The following is a 15,808-nucleotide window of genomic DNA, read 5'->3' on the forward strand; positions in this document are numbered from 1 at the left end:
GCCAGATGGCTTGACCTCCAAGTACTATAAGATATTAAGTGACTATTTGATTCAACCACTGATGGAGGTCAGCAATGAAATTATGGAGGGAAAGAAGGCGCCTGAATCGTGGAAGGAAGCTTTCATCACATTGATACCAAAATCAGAAACTGAAAAGACACAACTTAAGAACTACCGTCCCATTTCCCTTTTAAATGTGGATTACAAAATATTTGCTGACGTTTTGGCAGGAAGACTCAAAAGAGTTTTAAATGAGACAATTCATAAAGACCAGGCAGGCTTTCTCCCAGGAAGACATTTGTTTGCTAATACAAGGAACATTATTGACATTTTGGAACTTTTGCAAACAAATATTAACACTAAAGCAGTTCTAATTTTTATAGACGCGGAGAAGGCCTTCGATAACATCTCTTGGAAATTTATGAAGGGGAATTTAAAAGAAATGGGAGTGGGGCGGGGTTTTGAAAATGGGATTGACGCGATTTATTCAGAACAAAAGGCAAAACTGATAGTCAACAATGTGGTTACAGAAGAGTTTAAGATTGAAAAAGGGACACGACAAGGCTGCCCGATTTCCCCCTTGCTGTTTATTTCTGTCCTGGAGGTGCTCTTGAACTTGATTAGAGGGGACCGGTTGGTGCAAGGGATTCAGATCGGAGCGAAACAATATAAACTTAAAGCTTTTGCAGATGACCTTGTTTTGACATTGCAAGAGCCAGAATCTAGCACAAAAAGAGTGTTACAATTGATTCAGGACTTTGGTCGGGTAGCGGGCTTTAAACTAAACAAACAGAAAACTAAGGTATTGGGAAAAAACTTGACAGATGCAGAGTCAGAACGGTTTCAGAGAGAAACAGAACTAACTGTGGTTAAAAAAGTAAAGTACCTAGGGGTAAACATAACAGCAAAAAATCTGAGTCTATTTAAGGACAATTATGAAAAATGTTGGTCTGAAATTAAGAGAGACTTGGACAGTTGGTCAAAATTGAAGCTTTCTTTGCTAGGCCGAATTGCTGCTATTAAGATGAATGTATTGCCTAAGATGTTGTTTTTGTTTCAAACATTGCAAATTGTGGATAAGACGGAGTGCTTCAGGAAGTGGCAGAGAGATATTTCTAAATTTGTCTGGCAGGGCAAAAAGCCCAGAATTAAGTTTAAGATATTGACTGATGCGAAAGAAAGAGGGGGCTTTGCCCTGCCAGACTTAAGGTTGTACTATGAAGCCGCAGCTTTCTGCTGGCTAAAAGACTGGCTACTTCTAGAGGACACTGATGTGTTAGATTTAGAAGGTTTTAACAATGCATTTGGTTGGCATGCATACTTATGGTATGACAAAGTTAAGATCAATAAGGCCTTTAAGAACCATATTGTCAGGAAAGCAGTGTTTAATGTCTGGACAAAATACAAAGACCTATTGGAAAATAAAACTCCAAGATGGCTATCACCTCTGGAGGCTAAGGCCCGAAAAAGACCCAATATGGAGGCCAAATGGCCGAAATATTGGGAAATAATAGAGAAAGAGGGCAATAATTGGAAATTGCAGAGTTTGGAAAAAATGAAAGACAAAGTGCGAGACTGGTTACATTACGCTCAGATTCAAGAAATTTTTAAAAAGGATAAAAAGTTAGGATTCCAGGTGGAGAAATCGAAGTTGGAAACAGAATTGTTAGAACCTAAGACTAAAGTACTCTCAAGAATGTATAACTTGCTGTTGAAATGGAATACACAAGATGAAATGGTTAAGTCGGCCATGATAAAGTGGGCACAGGATATTGGGCATAATATTATGTTTGAGGATTGGGAAAGGTTGTGGACCACGGGGATGAACTTCACGGCATGTAATGCTCTGAAGGAAAATGTAATGAAAATGATATATAGGTGGTACATGACCCCAGTTAAACTTGCCAAAATATGCCATGTGCCAGACAATAAATGTTGGAAATGTAAGGAAAATGAAGGAACATTCTTTCACCTCTGGTGGACTTGTCCCAGGGTGAAGGTCTTCTGGGAAATGATATATAATGAGCTGAAAAAGGTATTTAAGTATACCTTCCTTAAGAAACCAGAGGCCTTCCTCCTGGGCATTGTCGGCCAGATGGTGCCAAAGAAGGACCGAACATTCTTTTTGTACGCAACAGCAGCAGCAAGGATACTTATCGCCAAGAAGTGGAAAACTCAAGATCTACCCACTCTGGAAGAATGGCAGATGCAGCTGATGGACTATATGCAATTGGCTGAGATGACTGGCAGAATTCGAGACCTGGGAGAAGAGAGGGTTGAAGAAGATTGGAGGAAATTTAAGACTTATTTACAAAAACATTGTGATTTGGTGGAAAGTTAAGTAGGATGTTTGATCATAAATAATTGGCCACCACAAAATCGGATCGGAATGGGATGTAAAGTGAGATTAAGAGAAATTAATTTACAGAGGACTATATTTAAATAAGTGGTTATAAAATTTGCAAATTAGATGATAAATTGCATGGAAAAAATCTATGATGATGAAAATGGCAGCGGGAGATGTGAGGAAGTCCAAAGAAGCTATGAAACTCTGTTGAGATAAAAGTAAGGTTGTTTATTGTCTTTGTACTTTATTTTGTAAAAACCCCTAATAAAAATTTTATTAAAAAAAAAAAGAAAAGAAAAAGAAAAACTCCAATTGCTTCAGGACATGACCCTGCTGTTCCCTTGTGCACTTAGTTTCTGAAATGGCACTATGGGGTAAGGATACGGTCATGAACCCAGTGACTAGCTCTAGGCCACCACTTTATATATTGATATGCCCTCCATTTCCATACTAGCTGATTCCACAACTCTTAGACATTACTTTACTTGCAGAATAGGCTTCCAAGAAGAAGAAGAAGAAGAAGAAGAAGAAGAAGAAGAAGAAGAAGAAGAAGAAGAAGAAGAAGAAGAAGAAGAAGAAGAAGAAGAAGAAGAAGAAGAAGAAAAGGTTTTGCAGGGAATGCTTTTTCTTTCCTCTCCCTAAATGGATGCTTGCACATTCATTTATATTCCCTGTCCATATTAAGAGACAGAGCTAATTGCCACTACTAGAAAAATGATTTTACCCTGTGCAAAGATGCACAGATACCACTGGAACAGCTGGATGGCTTCAAAGGGTGACTTTTTTCTCCCTGAAGAGTTTTCCTGCAGGAAAACCAGCTCTTCTGTAAGGTTCAGTGACAGGAACTCTACCTGTACTCTGAAAGCATCAGACTCTTCAACCCGCTTTTCCCACCTGAAGGGATGCACTCAAGGCTAATGCTCCTTAAAAGCTTTAAAGCAAAACTCTAGCCTTACAGAAAATCTCCCTAGCATCCCATTTTGTTGCAGATGCATTCCTGGATTTTCTCTGCTTTGCTGGCTTCAGTTTCAGTACCCTCATAAAATACCTTTTGCCAAGATCTTGAAAAGCCAGTTTCAAGGAGGAAACTTGGTGTGATCTCTAAATAACTCAGATGGCACACGGTCTGTAAGCAACTAGGCAAAATATTGTCAGAGTTGCCAGAACAAAAGTTTCTAGCTTCAGACTGACACTGTCCATTCTTACTAATATTTTGTTACTGTTGATTAGCAAACGAAGACACAGGCCTTCTGGAGCAGACAGGTGTGAGAAGAGGCCTCTGTAATGAATAAACCTTAAACATTTCCAGCAAAGACAAATCTCTGTTCATCTGCACACGCACAAAAAGAACCACTACTGCTAATATGCCGATCAGGAATCTAGGAAGAGCCCTACTGGATCAGACCAAAGGCCCATCTTGGCCAGCTTCCTGTTCTCACAGTTGCTAACCAGATGCCTATGGGACATGAAGGATGGTGCCAGGCAGCAGAGGAACCAACCCCCACAACAGGTTGGCAGGAATGGACAAGACAAGGGAAAGTCCTTACCATCGTCTTTTATTCAGTATTCACAGAGAGAGGCTTGGGAATGTGGCTTCTTGGAATAATGGCATTGCTCTGAGTAATTTTCCCCTCCCCTTCTCTCCCACTTCCTCATTCGTCATCCCTTCTACAGCTGGCACTGAGGGTCTTTTGCTTCTGAGCCCTTTGCTCTCCTATTTTTAAGGCTCGCCGGGTTCTGGGAGATGGTGGGTCTGGAATGCTTTCTAGTGACAACGTGTCAGCCAGCTGCTACTCCAGTTCTGCCTCCTCCTCCTCCTCCTCCTCTCCCATTATTTCCCAACTCTCCCCCTCATCTTCCTCTGAGCTGTGACCTCGCTCAAACCCCTGTTGTAATTCTGAACTGTCGTCTTCTTCTCTGGAAGGGTCAGGCTGGGGAGGCAGTCTCCACCATTCCTCCTCTGCCCAGTCCCTGGCAGATGGAGATTTTGCACAGTCAGCATGCCTAGCAGCCTTATTCTTCATAAATTTGTCATGGATTTTTAAATATAAAAACCTAAGTCACCACAGCCTGTTCTAGCTGGCCTGTACTTCTCCCACTGCTGAGTCAACTACAACCAACTAACATGAGGAAGACGTCTTATGACTTGCTATATATTGATATTGTTTTGTTTTGTTTTAAAATGAGCATTGATGTTATTTGTAAGCTGCCTTGGAAGGATTCACAGTCTAAAAGGCAGGGTATATAAATAATTGTAATGGGAACAGAGGAAACTGCCTCCCACCAAGCCAAACCGTTGGCCCATCCAGATCCATACTGATATACTGGCAGCAGCTCTCCAGGGTTCCCAGTCTTACCTAAAGATGTTGGATTGAATTACACCTTCTGCATGGAAAAGGGATATCATTGAGCCATGGTTCTTCATCAGGTGTAAATACATTCCATATCTTTGCTTAAGAGCCAGTGTGGTGTAGTGGTTAAGAGCGGTAGTCTCGTAATCTGGGGAACCGGGTTCGCTTCCCCGCTCCTCCACATGCAGCTGCTGGGTGACCTTGGGCCAGTCACACTTCTTTGAAGTCTCTCAGCCCCACTCACCTCACAGATTGTTTGTTGTGGGGGAGGAAGGGAAAGGAGAATGTTAGCCGCTTTGAGACTCCTTCAGGTAGTGATAAAGCGGGATATCAAATCCAAATTCCTCTTCTTCTTCTAACTCAGCAATTTAATGCTACATAAAAAGTCTCGATTATCTGGGAGCTTTGCCTTTTAATTCACCTAAACTGAATTTTGCGAAGACACCTTCCCTCCTTAGTTACAAATCCATGCACACATTTTACCACATTACGCAAATTAGAAAGAATACACTATTCTGGAGACTCTGAGGCCTTTTTACTTTTCAGAGCCAGAAAGATGTTCAGACTTCAAGCTGAGTTGCTCCTAACAGCCACAATAGTTTCATGAAGAAGTTTGAATGAAACTGTTTTCAATAAATAGATAATAATAGTGGCAGAAGAAGAGATTTCCATTAGGTTTTCTATCTCTGCTAAAAAATTGTGCATACCGGGATCCCAAAAGATTTGACTTCCCATTTCAAGGTGTATAAAATAAATCCTCCTTCTAATTCATAAACTGGGCCCCAACAATCAAGCCTTCTGCTCATATAAACCTACCTATTCAAAGTCAAACATTCCAAACGCTGTTCATTTAGGACTCCCACTTGTGCTCATAAAGACTTGTTCATGGCTCTGTATAATACATTGCTTCAAAGAGACCCAAATAAAACATCTTTACAATCTACATTAAACAACTTTGAATAATAAAAGCAGAAGATTCTCTGCCTTAAGTCTTCTGGAAGAAGCACTGAGTCTTCTATTTAGTACTTTATTTTATCTAGATTGGGCTGAAATATCTGAAGAGTAAGTGAGCTAAGATAATGCAGTTGTTTTGTCTTCTCCTGTGCCAACTAATCAGCACCGACTTTAAGCACAAAGGAAGTTCAGCACAAAAATTACAATTTGTAATATAAAATGTGATATAAAAGGGAATGGAAGATGAGAGAATGTTTTGTATTCATTTGCAGATGACTCCTAACATACCTTGTGGTGACAGGAATCAACGGTAGTTGGTTATTTTAGAATTTCTCTTCGGACAGTAGGCCCTAGTGAAAAATGTTTATGCAGCAATAAATCTGAAAGGCTTAAGGAGGTTCGTGAAAGGAGGTTTTCCTGTCCCTCCTATACTCTGTATCCTCCTATGCTCCCAAAAAACCTCTCTGGAGGATCATGTGGTCCTTCTGAACCATATAGGGTAGGATGTGGGGGTGATTTCCCTCCCCCAGCAGCACCCTGTGCTCTATCTTGTGAAATGTTGAGGGTGGCAGGAGAGAATACATTGATCATTAATATCCTTCCTAACTCACACTAGCAAGTTTCTTTATACAGCAGAGAGCATTCCCCCCTTACGCAGCAGAAAACTGGTTGCAGACTTGTGTGAGCCTCTTAAGACAATAGACAATTCAATCTGGCTTGCCCAGATTGAGATATGTTCTATTATTCCTGGTAAGACCCCTTTGATCCCTCCTAAAAGAATAAAGACACCACAGTCTTATTCATAAGGAACAAAAAGTAGTTTTACTCGCAATCAGGCAGAGCACAGTGTGATCCCTGAAGGCAGGCTTTAAGCTTAAAGTTACAAACTTGTACAAACAGGTTTACCCCATATGGGAGATAACCTGGCGGGGGGGGGGCTGATGGCTGGCAGCCAGCAGTCCAGTCCAGGTGAATCAGGAAGTTCGCAGGACGAAAAAGAAGATCAAAAAGAGGGAGGTGGCTGTGTGACTTGGCCTTTTACCAGGTCTGGAAAGGTCACGCCCACCTACTAGTCACATGCAAGGAAGAATGCTCCAGCCAGGTGTAACAGAAAGTTCAGCTGACTGGACCAACATCTCCTGCATGACCACTCTAGCAGAACAGGTACAGTGGTACCTCTGGTTACGTACTTAATTCATTCCGGAGGTCCGTTCTTAACCTGAAACCATTCTTAACCTGAGGTACCACTTTAGTTCATGGGGCCTCCCGCTGCCGCCGCACCACCGCTGTGCAATTTCTGTTCTCATCCTGAGGTAAAGTTCTTAACCCGAGGTACTATTTCCAGGTTAGCAGACTCTGTAACCCGAAGTGTTTGTAACCTGAGGTACCACTGTAATGTTGTACTTGACCGCTCCCAGTGGATTACATCCCATGTATCTCACATTGTTCAACTGTCCTGAGAGGTTTATGAGGTGGGAAGCAGCTGGCTACAGAGGAAGAGGATATTTGACTTCCATGAACTTCCTTAAGTTAGATTCTCATAAGATCCAATCCTTTGTCTTCAAGGTGCCCACAAGACACCATGGGTTTTTTGCTGCAACAAATTTAGCATGGCTTCCTTCTGGTATTTATTATTTAATATTACTGTTCTGTTTCATTTGTTCTGTTTTGTTCCCTGTATCCACCAAACACAGGACTGCTTGTCTGTTAAACTCTAGAAGATCTAGCTTACTGATCCACATCAGAGCTGTGCCTAGACATTTTTATGCAGGGGACAAATTCTAAGCATGTTCCCAGTTCTGTGTCTCCCCAGGGACCTGGCATCAGAGAAGGTTGGTCCATTAGGGCAAACCAGGGCATTTCCTTACTAAGGGAAATTGCAAGGGCACACCTAATATACCTATCTGAATCGTAAATATCTATTCTGAGGATGCTCAGAGCTGTTTCCTTGATGGCCACACCTCTCCATCAAGAGAAGCTGCAGGAAGTGTTTCCTACTTGGAGAAGCTTGTTTTGCTTTGCTGTAGAAGTCCCTATTGTGAGGAAAACAACAAAGTTAGAAATTGCAGCCCTGCCAAGTCAAAGTGCCACCAGCTTCCACTGCCTGGCATTAAACATGGTTTGAACTCCAAGGCAGAACCTTGGGAACAATGAAGAATGGAGCAGGGGGACAACAGGTTGAGAGAAATGGTGAAAGGAGAGGATGTTCAAAGGCTGAATCTACCTGCTTGTGTTAAGCAGCAGACACAAAGCCAATGAGAGCTGCAAAACTGAACCTGCCCTGGTGCCCTAAATAAGCCTCCAAGACAAGCTAAGGTCTGACTTAAAATTGTTCTATTCTGGAATGCTGACAGGGTGATTAAAGAATCCAGCAGTTCTGTAGACCCTCGACACCTAATATGTGTTTTTGAACTGTTTAACTGATAGCTGAACTATGTATAGTAGTCTCATGCATTGCTATTTTTCTAGAAAAAGAGGTGCCAGAACTCACCATGAGCAACTCCTTTGTTCTCTTATAATGGCAATGTGCCCACCTGAGAGGTGCAGGAACTGAGTTCTCATGAGTTCTGGCTGAAAAAAGCCCTGGCCTCATGTAATCCTTCTTTCATACTTTGTACTTATCTTTGCTAGACTCTCCAGCCCAGTCATAAACCCGGTCGCTCCGTGTAGCTTGTCTCTAAATAAATACACTTAGGACTGCCACCTGAATAGGGTTATAATTATTTTTAAATAGAGTATTCTTGTGCTTTTCTGAAGCACTTCTCATAGTTTAACACACTGTCTGGCCTTTTCACATTACATGATCAACTTTTTGACAGGGCAGGAGTGGACAAGCACAGCTAATGGAATAATAGCCTGCAGGGTCTAGCTAAATGATATACGAATATAATCAACCTTTGTGATGACTATTCAAAAGTAATCCCTTTAGCTTTCAAGTGCAACATATATTTCAGCACAGCAAATCTGCAAGAAAAAAATCTCTGCAGACTGCACTGATACAATATGGCTTTCATATCTCCACAGTGGTTTTGACGCTCATTGTGAGGCTTAAATTTAAGGTAATGGCTACTGTATATTCATGTAAGTTGAGAACAATACCTTTGATTTGTTGTGGAAATGTTATTCTAGCTACCAAGGGTCCTATTCTGTAAACTTTGACACAACCCTTATATGCTGTTTACTGCATACTCTCTCTCTCTTTTTAATGGAATGTGCTAGATAAAAATGGTTTGCCTAGCCAAATTTTACATATTCATTCATCTGGATCTTAATAAAGCTACCAGATAAAACCGCCACTGTTTCCAGACCTTTACCTCTGATAATAGTTAAAATCAGCAGCAATTAGTAACTGTGCTGTTAATACTGGTTAAAAACAGATATTAAGATTATTCCATGAGATTTTCCTGCACCATCTCCATGGAGATACATGGAAACTGTGCAAACCCTACTGTGCTAGGAGAACTTCAGAGAGGTTATACCCATGTCTAATTGTGGCAATTTCCCACAGTGATTTTTATTGTGTTTTGCTAAACCGCAAAAGCATGACTGTTTGAAAATTCAAATAAACTTCAGAGCAGAATAAGGAAATGTTTCTTGTCACTTGAAATATGCCAAATCGAAGAGACTGCATATCCTGTCAGATCCTGGTCAGATTTTATCAAATGTATGTTACTATAGAAATAGCATGTATATGGTTTACACTTACACTTATTGAAGTGATAACTCACACGTCAACAAATAATATAGTGCAGACGGCAACAAATGGAATTACAGAAAATGAACATGAAAATCTTGCAAGTCTAAGCAATACTACCTGAGTTTTATTTTATGTGTGCTATACTCAAATATTTAAAATATAGCATAACAAGCAGAATAAAAATTGGCTCAGTTATTGGTTTAATTTCCTTTGAAACTGCTTCAGTGTGAGAAACTTGTGCATATAATTTTGTGAATATCCAGAGTACCATAAAAACATAATGGGTTAAATTTTCCAAAGTTCTTGAATTTTCAGTTTTTATATTAGTCTAGTGGATTGAAATGTTGGACCTGGGGGGAAATGGTGGGCAAAGAAGCAGGGGAGGGAGAGAAGTGATAGTTCAGTGTTCAACTGCTGGTTATCTTAAAGCATGGGATAGCCAACATGTTGCCCTCCTGATGTTGAACTACAACTCCCATCAGCCCCTGCTAGCATAGCACATGAAGGCATTGTAGTTCAGCAACCTCTGGAGGGCACCATGTTGGCTACCCCTGTCTTAAAGCAACATAACGATTGACCATTAATTAGCAATAAACCTACAAAGTTAAAGAGATACTATTGTTAACCGGGGTAGCTTAGTTGGCAGAGCATAATGCTCTTAATCTCAGAGTTGTGGGTTCAAGCCCCATGTTGGGTCAAATATTTGCATTGCAGAGGGTTGGACTAGATGGGCCTTGTAGTCTGTTCCAATTGTTTGATTCTGTGAGTCTGTGACTGTATCATGGCACTTTATAGGGTAACAAGAGGAGAAGAGAGGAAACAGGAGTTGAAGGCTGAAACAGGGAAGAACGTGTGTGTGCCCATTACTTGTATGCTTTGTTTCAGTAGAAGATGAGGATGTGTCAAAGGCATCACATTTTTTTAGGAGGAGTTTTCAGGAAAAGAGAGAGGTGACAATCCTAGGTTTCTGTGGGGGAGTTCCAAGCAAATGGGAGTAGCAAGAGTGAAAACAGTGGCATTTAAGGGAGCAGGAAACCTTTGGGTGGGAAGGCTGGAAAAGAGAAGGTTGCAGGCACAGATATCTCAGAATAAGAAGTTGGAGTAAAGCAAGAGTAAAGCAAGGGAGGGCTTTGAAGGTAGGAATGAGAAAGTCATGCTGGATCCAGTTGTCAGGGTCACAGTGAATGGGTTTAACAGAGACCACATGGCCTGTGCAACAAAAGGTGACAGAATTTTGGAGAAAGCTAGTGAGAAGACCAAGGAGTGGCATCAGAAAGCCAGGGAAATGGGAGCTAACTGGAACTTGAACCAGTTTTCACTGAGGAAGCAGAGAGGAAGGGTCATATTTTTACAGCATTGTACAGGAAGGAGCAATTTGACTGAATACTATTGCTTAAATTTATGTAAATAGTTCAGCTCTGTAACATTAACTCCTATCATTTGTTATTGCCTATTTACTCTATCTGCATACACCAGAAGTCACTCATAAAAATGAAGGGGTAATGGAAAACTAATAGGGAAAGGAAGGCTGCTTTATAAATTACTTATTCCTTTCTTTTTAAATTACTGCTTCTCCACAGGCTTCAAAGGAGCTCTGCCCATACTTTTTTGGAAGGTGTCACAATTAACTCTGAAGTTGTGCATAACTTTCCTTCCCATACAAAAGGTTCAATGCTTCTCTAATACTGATATCAATTAGCCAAGGGTACATAAATTTCCAGGCTAATTGCTGGGCTGCTAATGAGGTCCTTGCTAAAACTAGATGTTATGTAGATGGGGCCTCTAGCAGCCTTCTTCAACCTGGTGCCCTCCAGATGTTTCAGACTACAACTCCCATCATCCCTGACCACTAGCCATAACATCTGAGGCTGATGGGAGTTGTCTGAAACATCTGGAGGACACCAGATTGGGGAACACTAGTGTATGGTATGTGCATCTGGATTAATAACATATTATAATATTAAATACTGTGATTAGCATAACTTGAACACATGACATATTTCTATGTTGCATGGGCTTCAGATGTTTCAGCAAAATGGGCTGCTACCGAAAGTCGGCTCTGAGTTATTTTCAATACACAGAAAGTTTCAGTTTATGGTGAGTGTACAATGAATACCCAACACTTTGATTAATCCTAAAATTAAGGTCCCATGGCAATACCTATCAGACTTCTTCCTGTGGTGCATAGATCAAAGTTGTAACACTAATCAAACTCTGGCACTCTACAATGTGGTCAATTTGGAATTATATTTTTTTATATCTCAGTTTCTGAGTTAAGAAAGCTGTCGTCTCAAAAACTCTGGGTTCTTCTGAACCATGCAGCTATGGTAGAAGACTCCTTGCCTGCCTGGAATATCTGTCTCTCTTATGTCTAAATAAAATGTCTTATATAGGTTGCTTGGGTTGGGAGACTGTAACTCTATGTCTAAGATGAAAGAAGACCAGTCAGTTTTACATCCCAAATGGAGCCCACAGCACTGAGATATAGCTCAGCAGAGAAAGGCAGTTCACTGTGTGTTTTTAAGAAGCTACTGTCATTACTGACATCTTACTTATAGGAAGAAACTACTGGGAAATTCCAAAGCATGTTTGTGAAATGGAGCTGCAAGCTTTAGTTGGTGGATTAATCAAGTAAAGCTTTGGCTGGTTAAATTGTAGGGACCAATTTTAATCAGTGAGCACAAAATTTATTGGCAAAGCTGAATGCTTGCTTATTTTTTAAGACACTTTAATAAAGTTCTGGTGTGCTGTTATAGTAGGGAATTAAAAGGAAAATATCTAAGAGGGCTTTCCTTCTTAAGGAGAAACTTATTGTTTATTAAATGGAGTGTTATATTGTGTTTCCTTCAATATGTCTTAAAGTCACCTTTAGTGGGAGTCTGATTGTAGACAGATCTCTTGGTCTCTAAATGATAAATGAATCAATTAACTGATGAAAATGTAGACGTGTTAACTGCTTAAACCCTTTTTTTACAGCTAATGAACCACCCTAGTGTCAAAAAATGCACAAAATATTTGACCACAATGCCTGCAGTTCACATGAAATGTTATCCCTAGTTTAAAAACAATGCTGGGAGTGGTTTTGAAAGGACCGTTACCCTGTGCAATGTTTCACATGCTTGGCATTGTGTATAAATGGTTGGTTCCAGAAGTGGTTGGTGCCAGAGCATGCAATGTTTTTGTTGTTGTTGTTGTTTTGCAAATTAAATTTTTATTGATTTTCAGTAAAAATACATACATTCATAAATTACACATATATAGGTTACATATTTAACTAAGACTCTATCATGCCTCTGAGTTCCCTCCATTTCTTTGGTAAGTATCAAATAAAATTCTAATGTTACGTACTTTATATATCATATTATCAACTACACGCTGTAAGAGTTATTCCAACCCTACCAGTGTCTTCAAAGATTTACAGTTGTTTCTTATATACATCAAATATTTACTCCAATTTTCTTGAAACTTCTGCTCGTCCTGATCTCTTAATTTTCCTGATAGGCCAGAGCATACAATGTTAGCACGGTAGGTATCACTGGGAGTAAGTGATGCTGGCATGCTGATTAAATGCGATCACTAATAAAATCTGCACATGGCAGCAGAAACACCTGATGAACCGGGGGGGAGGGGAGTTTGCAGAATAATTGGTCCCCACTTCCCTTGGCTATACTGGTCACAATAGCGCTTTTACTGCTTTCTGTTTTCTCAAATGCATAGGCTTGCATGAGGAAGAGTGGAGATGTGCTGCCAAGCCCAATCCCCTTTAGTGCATCACCTTGGGCCTCTATTATACAGCCCTCCATGGATTTGAGAGTGAGGGTGTGAAGCAAGGAGCCTCCTCTACTCTTGGAAGCTCCCCACACAGCTTAGAACACTGATGGTGCACATGTGTTTCAAAGTTGTGGGGAGCCTTCCCATCTAGGAGGCAGTTCTCTTTCAGACCCCCATCCTGTAAGGGGCCCAGGGATAACATGGGGCATGGCTGGGCATTGTGCCTCCACTGACCTTCCTGTGGCTGTTTATATGCAAGGAAACAATGCCTGCGTAGGGCTTTGTAGCATGTGTAGAAAGCAGTGATGACCTGGGACTAGGGAAGGTCTCAAGTAGAGCCACTCTGCACTCTGTTTCAGCAAGTGAAACTTCCACCTGTAATCTCTGTAGCAAGTGAAGCATCTCAAGTACTGATGTGTGTTTCAGGTGGCAAGACAGAAGAAAATGTTGAACGTGTACTTGGATCCACTACTGCTTCAGACGTCGTCTGGTAATTTTTTTAATTATATGCTAGATATCCATTCTGTTCACATCTGTATATACTGTCAATTCTACATCTTATATGGATGTCAGTAAAAATAGTTTTAACCCAATCGTGGATATGTTTTTATTACGCATTTTTGATTTATCCTATCCAGATACTTTATTCCTAATGGAATGAATAAAGCTATATTAGAAATGCATTTACAATTCAACGTTAACCAGTTAACTTTTTTAAAGAAACTTTATTAAATTTTAAAATAAAGACAAAATACAAACAACATCAAGCATACTGATACAAAGGAGGCAGGAGGAAAACTAGAAAGGAGGAGAAGGAAAGGAAAGATTCATGCAATGCTTCTTTTATAATCACAGTCCAAGACATTGAGAAATCACTTTATCCTAATCTTCTAAAATATATCATCTCCACAAATATAATTGAACCTCTGGGGATCTGTGCTCCATCTCTATTATATTGAGATATATCAGAAATTAGGCCAAATAGCATAAAAATGATCTGATTTGAAGTCTCCCCTGGTTACTTTTCTTTTATAGGTGAGACGTTCTGGGAGATCTATATCCCAGACTCTATCAAACCAATAATCAACCATGGGAGATGAACGAGATTTCCATTGACTTGCTATTTACGTTGTGGCTGCTGCTCATGAAAAAAAGACTCTCTGGAATTTGCATTGCTTTCTGTGAAAGCAAGGCCAAGACTAGATCTGGTGTTGGTGATTTATCTGTTATTTGAGAGATAGTGGTAAAATCCTTAATCCAAAAACTATATAAAACTTCACATTCCCACCACATATGCATATAAGTTCCAATAGTATTACAGCCTTGTCAGTTTAGTGGAGAGATATTTTATTGACTTTGAAAAGGTGTTCTGGAGTCCAATACCACCTAAGTATTTTTTTAGAGTGGATTACTGAATCCTATATTATTTAGTTTTTAGTGAAACATTTATACAAATTTGATCCCGTTCATGTTAATCAATCTGACATTCAAGGTCACCCTCACAGGATATCCTAAGGCCCTGGGAGGAACCATAACCTAGCTTATTAGTAATTTGTAAATATTGGATACTGAGCCTTTGGAATTCAGAGATTTCTGAGTTAACTGAATCCATGTATGTGGTATATTTCCTTTTTTTTTTTCCTTTAAGGCTTACATGGGCATAGGATGACTATTAGGAAGAATATTGTCAGTTTTATAAATTTCTGCTGCCTTCCATTGTTTATATTGTACATATTTGTCTGTACAGCAGACAGATAGGTGGTCCAGTATAGGAATTAAAGGGGATGTAAATGGAGCTAAATGTGAACATCAGTTAACTTCGTTTCACTTTGTTTTCCATTCTGTAGAGCTATGGGAGAGCTTCTGAAGCTGATAAATGAGTTTAAGAAGATACTTATTAGGAGAAGCACAATGAAAGTTTTCATTTCATTTTGGAACATTAATAGGGGAGCACATGGCAAGTATAATCAGATACATGTTTTAATGTGTGTTATCTTTCATATCCACAATTGTCAACATACAGCAGCACATTAAAAGAATTCCAAAAGAAAATTACTTTTTATTCATTGCCTAACTGGCACCTTATTCTACAAGGTGACCCCCCAATTAACTGCTTGGTGCCTCCATTTCCATCAAAATGAATGAATGCGATGGATTTGTTCAACTAGATACTGTAAAGAACACTAAATATATTCTCAGGTGTACATGTGTCACTGGTTTGCATTTTGTCCGTTAGGATTATAGCTGGTGCTGCCTCGGAACTTACCAAGTGAACTTCACAAGTTCACAATGATCTCCTGGATTCTCTTTCAGCAGCACAGAAGAAAGCTTTGCTGCACACACATCTTCTCTGTGTCTGTGGCATGCTCATGGGCAGCTGCAAACTTTAGAAACCTTATGGAAATTGCCTCCATTGCAGGGTGTCCAGACTCAGTGCTCTGCCTTTTGACCCCTCTTACACTGTGAGATGGGGACGCGGGTGGCGCTGTGGGTTAAACCACAGAGCTTAGGACTTGCTGATCAGAAGGTTGGCGGTTCGAATCCCCGCAACAGGGTGAGCTCCCGTTGCTCGGTCCCTGCTCCTGCCAACCTAGCAGTTCGAAAGCACGTCAAAGTGCAAGTAGATAAATAGGTACCACTCCGGCGGGAAGGTAAACGGTGTTTCTGTGCACTGCTCTGGTTCACCAG

General features: G+C 40.4%; 1 protein-coding gene across 3 annotated transcripts in view; it reads left to right on the forward strand.

Moving 5' to 3' along the window:
- Positions 1-15,172, forward strand: part of TTC29 (tetratricopeptide repeat domain 29) — a 112,989-nt gene extending 97,817 nt beyond the window's left edge. For all 3 annotated transcript variants that reach the window (XM_083755830.1, XM_083755829.1, XM_083755831.1), the window contains exons 12-13: positions 13,547-13,610; positions 14,968-15,172. In XM_083755830.1, the coding sequence (XP_083611956.1) occupies positions 13,547-13,610; position 14,968 (65 nt within the window). In that variant the 3' untranslated portion in view covers positions 14,969-15,172. The remainder of the gene's footprint in view (positions 1-13,546; positions 13,611-14,967) is intronic.
- The last annotated feature ends 636 nt before the right edge of the window (positions 15,173-15,808 follow it).

The sequence above is a fragment of the Podarcis gaigeae genome (assembly GCF_964106915.1).
Source record: "Podarcis gaigeae genome assembly, chromosome: 9".
Lineage (NCBI taxonomy): Eukaryota > Metazoa > Chordata > Lepidosauria > Squamata > Lacertidae > Podarcis > Podarcis gaigeae.